Source organism: Azolla caroliniana, unplaced genomic scaffold (assembly GCF_043228905.1).
Source record: "Azolla caroliniana isolate FFs.n. ecotype wild unplaced genomic scaffold, voAzoCaro1.0.p SCAF_2, whole genome shotgun sequence".
NCBI classification, from domain to species: domain Eukaryota; kingdom Viridiplantae; phylum Streptophyta; class Polypodiopsida; order Salviniales; family Salviniaceae; genus Azolla; species Azolla caroliniana.
In genome coordinates, this window is record NW_028230437.1 from 15,804,116 (window position 1) to 15,814,301 (window position 10,186).

The 10,186-nt window shown below is 42.8% G+C and overlaps 2 protein-coding genes across 2 annotated transcripts; both read right to left on the reverse strand.

Moving 5' to 3' along the window:
• Positions 1 to 3,147: 3,147 nt before the first annotated feature.
• On the reverse strand, positions 3,148 to 6,240 carry LOC147867419 (ABC transporter G family member 10-like). The gene has a single exon (XM_087315198.1). It carries the CDS (start codon positions 5,841 to 5,843, stop codon positions 3,612 to 3,614), a length of 2,232 nt encoding a protein of 743 aa, XP_087171324.1. The 5' UTR covers positions 5,844 to 6,240; the 3' UTR covers positions 3,148 to 3,611.
• Positions 6,241 to 8,974: 2,734 nt separating this feature from the next.
• Positions 8,975 to 9,858, reverse strand: LOC147867420 (photosystem II reaction center proteins PsbY, chloroplastic-like). The gene has a single exon (XM_087315199.1). The coding sequence runs from the start codon at positions 9,810 to 9,812 to the stop codon at positions 9,216 to 9,218; it is 597 nt and encodes a 198-aa protein (XP_087171325.1). The 5' UTR covers positions 9,813 to 9,858; the 3' UTR covers positions 8,975 to 9,215.
• Positions 9,859 to 10,186: the final 328 nt, after the last annotated feature.

The following is a 10,186-nucleotide window of genomic DNA, read 5'->3' on the forward strand; positions in this document are numbered from 1 at the left end:
TTCTTGTTGTCAAAGGTTCCATTCTTTTGGTTTAACCTCTTCTTTCTATAATCTCATTTGTAGTGATTTGGACCACCACAATACTGATACGAAAAATCTTTCTTAGAATCTTTCTTATTTCTAGATTTAAAGTCCCCCTTAGAGTTATTTCTAATACTTTGTGGACCCTGAGTATGACTTCTTTCTCTATTTGAGGTATTTTTTGTGACTAGGGCTTTATGCTCAAAATTGGAATCATGATCCTTTCCTCATGCTTCTTCATTAAGAAGACTAGACTTATACCCAATGTTAGCTTTACGTGTGTTGCGGAATTTCCAAGTGTCACCACAAGTGTTTCCCAACTATCTGGGAGAGAGCCTTGCAATAATAAAGCCAATACTTCATCTGCTAGAGGTATGTCTAAAGAGACAGTTTGATTGATCAACCCTTTAAATACATTTAGGTGCTTTGCCATACTAGAGTCATTCCGATATCTTAATCTTACAATCTTTCTAAATGCAGAAACTCTATTCAAAGAATTCTTAGTTTCAAACATACTCTCAATTTTCTTCCACAATACATTTGCTTTGGTTTCATCATCAAAGTTATTATATAAACTCATGTCAATGAAACATCGTATATATGCAGTTTTTTTAATGCATGCCTTCCCAAGTTGATGCATCAACATTTTTTGATATTGCGATAACACATTGTACCGACAACCACAAATCCTTGCATAATAACGGATCCATCATTTTGGACTTCCATACTAAATAGTTGGGTCCATTCAACTTAAGCATCCCACCAATGGATTCATCCATTTCTAATATTACGGACGATATGAACCTCGGCTCTAATACCACTTGTAGGGAAAAAAGTCATCAAAAAGACAAACACACAACAAAATGAAATCATTTCTTATTCTCATAATTTTCATTGATTAGAGATGGGAATGAAATTATGAATAAAACCCTATTGCATTGAGGCATACTTGTCTTACAAAATGATTGAGAATATCAAGATCCAAAAATTTCTTCACCATCACGGTGGAATCATTGAACCATCAAGTGTATAGCAAACTTGGTTTCAAGTGAAAACATTTTCACCATACACATGGAAGCAAAGAATATTGACATTGGTGGATGTTTGGAGCACATCTCCTTCCAATTACATCAAAATATACCACCCTTCAATATCTTTTTCTTGTTGTCTTGGTTCTACCTTGATGTAGCACTCGGAAGGTAGGAAGATTTACCTATACGTGTGAGAAGTGCGTGAAATAGATGGAGAAGAGAAGTCATCCACAAATAACAAAAGTGGGTTGCGATGCTCTTTGAGATTAGCAATGTCTCAAGCTTCCTTCACTTCTGTCCCTTGTGTTCTTTTGATTTATCTCTCTCTCTCTCTCCCTCTCTATTTTTCCATAAGTCTCTTTGTTTTGTAAGTTGTTTTCACTCTCAGTGTTTTTGTGATTTTTTTCAACCAAAAAGAAGAAAGGGTTCTTGTTTCTTTTATTTTCTTACTCTACCCCTTGGCAATGGCATATGAATAATAAGTAAAAAACAGTGCAACAGTTACACAAATAGCCCCTACCTTTTTACTTATCACCGTTTAGTTGTGGGTTCCACTTAGAGTTGAAAAACCCCCACACTTGCACCTGTGCATTTCCATTTGCGCAAGCAATTGACCTTGGTTTGAATCTACTACAATAGCCTCAAGTTGATCTTGGTTCAAATGGAATACAATTTGATGGTTTATCTTACTCGACACAGTTGTCACTTTTCTTTTCAAAACCGCATCTTGAAGAACTACAACTAATTCAACTAAACTTAAAAGTGTCCAACATGCCCAATTGGATTATCCAGCAGTTTCTAGGTAGGCATGACCAACTTGCAACCTTTTTTAGAATTGGACTTTGTATGGTTTCTTTGCAAAGATCTGGCGTAATTCTTATGAAGTGCCTTAGTTCGGTTCATGTCAATGTATTGAACTCGATGACATATATTGTGTATGAACACATAGTCCTTGGTGCATCTGTGTGCAAGGTCTTGCCCTTGTAAGAAATGGATGGGAGATACCTTTACATTAAATGAAATTGGTAATTTTAATATACCACTCACTCTACCATCAATACATATTGGCGCAAACATTTTATGTTAATACACATAGAATGTTCAATGGAAGTCAAGGTCCCCCCTATTGTTGTATCGAATGTCAAATTTTTTATTCATAGTTGACTTAGTCTTGACTTCTTTGTAGTTTTATTATTACGTAATCATCGCCCCCATTGCTAATACATTCTCTTTGGGTTTTTGGAAAAAAAATAAAAATACATTCTCAAGAGCAAGCATATAAATAAACAACGTGTATTATCTTTCTCTTTTTTCTCTAGCACATTAATTTTATTAACATACAATGGAAACACTCATGTGGTTATCACAACCTACCATTGGAACTACTGGCCGGGTAGTCTGTAGATATAAGCCCATTGACGTTTTACTAGTATACAAAGGAAACACTCATGTGGTTATCACGACCTACCGTCGAATGGAATGGCCGCATAGATGTAAGCATGTCAATGTTTCTTCTAGAGCAACACTTTTTTAGTGCACACACATCATGGTCGTCTGGGTAGGCACGTTTATTAAATGTCATGGATGGATTGGATTGTTGTAAATCCAATTTATAGGTAAGGTAACAACTACCTTACTTATCCACTTATACTTATAGTTAGTATCTTTGTAGCCACGTTGGATGGAAACAACTTTGTGTTGTATGTCATACATGAAAATTTGACAACATTGTTAGTTCTCTATGGTAGTTTATTATCGACGTTTAAATGTGGGTTTCTTTTTCACATGAAACACATCAGTATTCATTGCGCCACAAATTCTATCTGCATTTTGCCATCGGCTATTAAATCCTATAAACTTGTACTTGTGGCAATGACTCAAGGAGCTAAAATGGTTGCCTCTTGTTAAAGGACAGGATGGGGGGCAGGGCTAACGAAAGCTAATCTAGCATTTTATACCCATAAATGAAATATACAAATTTAGGAATGAAGCTTGCATGAATATAAAAGTAATCAGATTTGAGTGCCTTCAAATAGGTGAGACGTAAGACTGGGAAATAAGACAAGTAGCCAATGGGCAGTTGCCTGAAGTATACTAAGCATGCTGGAAATGTATAATCAATCACATTGAAATATGGTCGATGAGTTATATATATAATCATAGTTGAAATATTTGAAGTGGGGGCAAAGGATTTAATCATCCAATCTATAGTTTCCTGATGATATCCGTTCTCTTCTCTTCTGTATGGAGAGTGCGTGATGTAGGGTGGTGGTGATGGCAAGAAAATGAAGGGAGGGAGAGAGTAAAGAGGCTGTGATATGGATGGAGCAGCCGTGAAGGGTGTTGAGAACTTAACATTGTAATAATATGTAGTCACTGTATACTATGATGGCGTGTATGTGTATAAGTATGTGTGAATTTAAGACCTACAACAACATGGTCATCTATTAAGAAGACTGATTCAACTGAGTAAGGAAGGAGTTCATGAATGAAGAAGGAATGAGTGAGTGAAATGTGTGGGTTGGATCCGCAGAAAGGAGGAGGAAGGGAAATATTGGATCATGTGGTGCGCCTGGAGACTTTGAAAGAGAGCACAAGATAGCAGAGAAGGCGATAGGCTACGATGAAAGTGAGCATGATGGCTACGTTGGGCCATTTGGAGGATGGGGAGAGATGGAGCTGCTCTAGGATGCGAGGGCCAGTGAGGGAACAAACGAGAGCAGAAGGAGAAGAAGGAGAAGGGAGAAGGGGCCCAAAACAAAGGGATGGGGAGGAGGTGTACTCGTTGATGAGAAGGGCGTCGAGAGGGTACTTGAAGAGAGAGAGGTAGTGCATGAACCTCCAGTAAGGCGGCATGTCTTGCGGCGAGATGAAGTAGCCGGAGAAGAGGAAGAAGGCGCCCATGCATCCGGAGATGAGGGAGTTGCCCATGATGTAGTCGGGCACCAATGCCCCGAAGAAGGCGACGAAGGAGTTGGCCATCATGAGCACCATCCACACCACCCACACGAAGAAGATGAAGCCCCAGGCTGTGGGGCTGAGGCCGATGAGGAAATAGACTGGGATGGAGTAGAGGATGGCCACCAGCATGAGGAATGGCATGAACACCGCCACATTCGCCAGCATGTACGACGACACCCTGTATGCCCCCCTCGACGTCTCCGCCACCACCACGCTCCTCTCCTGCAGGAAGATGGGCAATGCCTCCACTGTCGACGAGAGGAGGTACGTTAGCGTAAAGGCGAAGAAACCCAGCCGCTTGTGCACCCCCTCCTCGCCCCCCCCTGCGTTCATGTAGATGCTCCCCATCGCCAGCCCTCCTACGACCGCCTGTAGCGTCCTTGCCGTGAAGAGCTCGTGCGTCCGAAATATGTTCCGGCTAAAACGCTGTGACAGGATGCTTGCCTCCACGAGCATGCTGTTGGCAAAGCACGGTGCCATTGACATCGACATCGACTGGTTGGAGGTCCAATACTGCTTCATGTTCCCATTGCTCGTGGCCGTGTTGAATGATTCTCCATCCCATGGATCCATGGCAGCAGTATGATTGTCAGTGTCGGAGGTGATAATTGGGATATCAGTAGTTACAGTAGCCGTGGTGGTGGCGCTATTCGCCTTATTGGTGATGGCGGCCGCGTCGTTGTCATCGGAGGAAGAGAGCGCGTCGATCGCATACTCGAGCACGTTGACCTGTGGCGGAATGTGGTGACCCGAGTGCAGGAGGCAGAAGTGAAGGGAAGGCAGCGATCCGTGGTGGACTACAGATCCGTTGGCGAGAAGCAGAAAGGAGGAGATGTGCTGGATGATGCGGTAACTCGGCTGATGGATGCTCAGCACGATGGTCCTGCATCTGGACTTGGCCATGGCGTGGAGCATCTCGATGACGTGGAGGGCGGAGGCGCTGTCCAGACCGGAGGTGGGCTCGTCCAGCAGGAGGACGGCGGGGTCGTGGATGACGTCCACGCCGATGGACACCCTCCTCCGCTCGCCGCCCGAAACGCCCCGGCTCTCCTCGTTGCCCACCCTCGTCTCCGCCACGTGCTCCAGCTTCAGCTCCCGCAGCAGCTTCTCCACTCGCTTCTGCTTCTCGCTGCCGGAGACGCTCCTCCCCAGCCGTAGCCTGGCGCTGAAGTGCAGCGTTTCCCGGACGGTGAGTAAAGGGAAGAGCGCATCGGCCTGCGGGATAAAGCCCGACACGCGCCTGAAGGCGGAGACATTCATGGGCCGGCCGTTGACGAGGATGCTGTGGCCAGGAGGGCTGCTGCTGGTGGAGGAGGGCCGGATGCGGCCGGCCAGGACCTCCAGGAGAGTGGATTTCCCGGCCCCGCTCGGCCCAGCCACCGCCAATATCTCCCCGGCCTTGGCCACGCAGCTCACGTCTTTCAATATGAACTCCTTCCTCCGACTCATCACCATCGCAGGACTACTACTACTACTACTACTACTACTACTACTACATGCTTCTTCCTTGCTTCTTGACCACAACGTAGTGCAGCAGGAGTCGAGGAGGACGTGCCGGCGTGAACGAGGGATCCGGTAGCACACATTGCGAGCCTCGATCTCGAAGACGTTGACACGGCAGGGGGCAGCCTGCTGTGATGAATCCACCACCAACCCCACCGGGAAAGCGCCATTGCCTTTCTCAGATAATGATAATATTGGTTGTGGAGGTGGTGGCGATTCAGTGACCACAGCCACCTGGTTTGGCTTCAGTTTTGGCATGGTTTGGGTGCGTCCAAATTCATCCATTTGATGCTGCTGCTGCTGCTGCTGATGGTGGTGGTGAGACATGCTCCCTTCTTCTTCTGTTTATTCCTATTCTTATTATTATTAGAATGAATGAGGTGCGAAGAATAGCTTACAAGCTGTAAGAGGAGGAGGTATAGTAAGCAAATATGTATGTCGATGGAGGCAGGAATAGTGGTAGAGAAGCGCTCTTTATTTTGATCTGTTGCTTGATTTGTTATTATTTACTATGGTCGATCGATCTATCGATCATCATCCCATGCCTCCGTCCTGTCCTTATTTTTTGGGGGGTTGTATTTAGCCCACAAATCCAAAGAAAAAAAGGGCGCGGGGCCTCTCTCTCTCCGTCGTGGTTTGGTGTTTTGAAGGCCCTTCAAATTTGGCAAAATCAAAGAGAGTTTGGTTTGGTTTAGTTCGGTGGGTGCCGCTGCGATCCGCTCTCTCTCTCTCTTCTCTCTCTCTGAGGACCCACCTTGACCTCTTGTGACTGATGACTGGCTGGTCCCAAAATACTAAATAAATAATAAACAATAAAACAAATATTTGAAGTCTTACTATTCTTATCATTTGAGCTTTTTATTATTATTAATTTATTACTTATAAACAAAAGAGAAGAGTAAGTGTAGTTTCTGAAAAAGAAAGTGCGAGTCCCGACCCCTTGTGTGTGTGTCCATAAAAGCTCAAGCTGCTTTTATTATTTTCGAACTTCCATCAAAAACCATTGCCTCAAGAAGAAAAACCGAAACCAAATCTCATTTCCCATATTGACAATAAAAGAAAGAGAGAGAGAGAGAGAGACAGAGACAGAGAGTGTGTGTGTGTGTATGTGTGTGCGCACGTAAGAGTTAGAGCGCTCCTAGCTGACCTAAGCTAGCTTTTATCGCTCATTATTCCATATCGATTTTCTGTATCACTGTTATTCTCCGTGCGCGCGCAAAGGCACATGTACACGCACATTGTAGATTTATTGTTCAGAGCATTCATCGTAACGGGTCCATCTGATGGTACTTAGATGTCTCCAGGCATAAGGAATGTGATGCTCCTCTTTATTATCATGCTATCTTCTTTCATGTTGTGTGTATGGTATGCCTAGTGTAGAGGTTTGGAATAATAATACACACCCTCTTACGAAGCATGGGCGAGAAGGTGACATAATGTAATGCTTGCAAGAACTCGAGACCATACATGCAAAGGTTTAAAAAGGAACATTAATTGTGCTCTCTAGTTAACCTTTTCAAATATATTTTGTATATGGTAGCATCGACCTTTGGCTTTCACTTTCCTTAAAAACAATCACCTTTTAAATGACTACAATAACTCTTATGCATCCATTTGTTACACGCATCATTCACGGGAACATTACCCTTTGTGAAGATTAGACGTCAATGGCAACCCCCTAACAGAACAAACCCCCATGCTTATGCTCAACATTTTTTCACCTCTTTGCATATGCTCATGCACAAATTATGACTTCATTTATGTATAAGTTATGTATTTGGAACCCCCCAAACCTTAATTGTAGAGCCACATATGTATTAATGTTTATCAATTTTACCCCTAAACCTTAATTAATTCCTGTAAAACATGCAATAACTATTTTCAAAAAGTGATTCGACGACATTTTTGTTTAGTTGTTCAAGTTATAGACCAAGGTAAAGGAGATTAAATTAGAGAACAAATAAAATACTTGGAAATAATAGTTCAATATGTTTTTGTTTTTTTTTCCCAAAAAAGTTCAATATGTTTTAGTAGACAATACAATTGGACCCAATTAATTTGATATTAAACCATTAGTTACCCCATCATGCATGGAAGAGAGCATTCCATGGTTGCATTCTCCTCTCTACCCCATCACTCAGGTATCCCAACCTTCTTCTTCCATACACACACATACAAGACTATATCCCTATTTCCAATGTGCATGGCATTGTTATAGTTGGTACTTTCATGATAATAAGGGGTTCACAATGATTGTTAGAGGGGAAACCTAAATAATAAAATCAACTATGGGTACCCATTGTAGTTATTCAAAGTCCATACATCACATATTGGTAATCTAACCTATGGTGCGATGCACTAATGACTTCCTAAACAAACAACTTCAAATTGTACAAAAAAAACAACTACTAATACTACTCAAGGTATGTAGGGACGAGGTCATTGACAATTTTTGAAGTCACCCTTGGGGCTTGATGGGCCCCAAACATTTTATTGGGTGAAAATGTAATGCTTTTTGTTGATGGTAAGGTTGTTGCAATAGTCTTCACATATGGTGCATTAGTAAATCATAAAGGTCAAGACAAAGAGGTGTTGAGAAACGTTGTGTTGTGTATGCCTATCTACATGCACATACAAACAACATAAATCTCGTTTATTTCATTTCATGTGATATTTTATTCAATGGTTATTGGCCACTTAGCCGACTTATTGGTGTTGGTGCTACTTTCATTGCTTCAATTAAAGGGTTTTACTTCCAAAGCGCTTTTTTCTCTTGAATCAATGTATGATGCTGCCTATTTCACATTTAAAATGGTCATTGTCAATGTTATGGGCCTATGGCCATGTCTAAAAGCCAGTATCTTCAACTTCATCATGTTTGAAAGCATGGATGGGGCTCACTCAACTTGCTAGCCCACCCACACAAAAGGAGCATAAAAAAGGTAATGGTCCTAGACTTATGCCCCTTTGAATGAAGTCATAGACCTGGGTTTTCAAACGTTCACTTAGAATGTCTTCTCATCCGGGAGTTGAGATGGCTTCGACTATGTAAAGAAGGCGTCCTAGAGCTTGGGGGATGCTACGCGGACATTAGGAATTTCATGAATGTGTGTACATATAATCAATCAGCTTGAGGACATTGAGCCTGTTTCGTTTGTGGATCAGTTTCGTCAAAAAGATGGAGTGCAAATATAAAAGTGAGGAGAAAGAGCAGGGTCCAAGAATAGAAACGCATCAATCAATCAATCAATTTCTAACTGAATGGCTAATGTCATGCATTGAGGTCCTGATCCCGGTGTTACCTTGTGTGATGCATTGGGGATTATATGATGCTAGCTAGCATACACATTTAATTGAGTTCCAAAACACCTCACTCAAACGTTACCTTCAAAACATGACATTTAATGCTTATATATTACCTTACCTTCGATCTAAGTTTAAACCACCCAAATATTGCCCCTTAAAAAAAACATGTAATTCCTATCAGTTAAAGATACATGGATTGATTGATTCCAATAGCACCTATAATTCTTATACCTTATCCCACATGACTTACCAAACAAACTAATTGAGAACCAAAATTTCTTGAAAATATGTAAAATTGTCAAAGTTTCACAAAGGGGACATCAAAATATGTTACAAATTTAAGGAGCATGAAGAGGGCGGATGGATCACCGTGGACAAACATTTTAGGATGCTTCATTTCTGGGTGGACCGCATTTTGTCGAGTTGATTGAGTGCGGGTCGGAGGATGTTATAGAGGACCCAACCGATGGCAGGGAAGAGGACAAACAAAAGGAGGGTCCCCCGCGAGTCGTTGTCAGGGGCGGCGGCCGCAAATGCTGGTGGTGCTGCCAGAATAGCCGCCCCAATACCGATCCCGATCGCCATTGCCTTAGCACTCCTCATCTTGTCCAGTTGGTTCAATCCTGGCCGTAGGATGTTGAAAAGTACCCAGCCGATCGCAGGCACTAAAGTGAGGAGAAGGGCGAAGCCACGTTTATCGTCGCCTTCTTGAGCTGCAGCTGCCACCATGTTAAGCACTTCTTGTGCAGCTGCAGCTGATCCCGACGTCGCCATGGTGGCGAACATCGCCCCGGCTAATGCTTTGCCGCCGGTCTCCACTTGCTCTTTGCATAGGGTTAGATCGAGACTGGGTAGGGAAGAAGATCGGATCGACAGAGCAACATTGTTTGCGCTTTGGGATCGCGACACCTGGCTTCCCGAAGGAGAGGAATGGAAGGCTCGGATGGAGAGAGATGTAGAAAGGCTAGATGCAGCTGTGAGCAAAGCCATGGCCACGGCAAATCCAAAAGCTTATGTCTCGTCTTCGTCTTCGTCTTCTTCTTCTTCTCTGTTTCTTCTTCTGCTTCTCAGTTTCTTTCAGATTTTATATATCGCCTCGCATCGGACGGTTCAACACATCGCGTTTAATTTATCGGACGGTGTGTGTGTCTCGTCTATCCCTATTGGGTGAATCTCAATCTCCCACCATTCAACTTTCGATGAGAGGATAAGGAGGTTCTCTCGCCCAATCAATGAGATTGAGATGCCCTTCCTTTCCTTCATTATCTCATGTCCTCACTTTCACATACATTCATTCTTTTATGTCATTTTTTACTCAAACATGCTTATGTACACATAATATCCCCACATCACATCGCCTTATT

Coding starts and splice junctions, on each gene's coding strand:
- LOC147867419 (XM_087315198.1), bottom strand. CDS start 5,843: ATGTCTCACCACCACCATCAGCAGCAGCAGCAGCAGCATCAAATGGAT.
- LOC147867420 (XM_087315199.1), bottom strand. CDS start 9,812: ATGGCTTTGCTCACAGCTGCATCTAGCCTTTCTACATCTCTCTCCATC.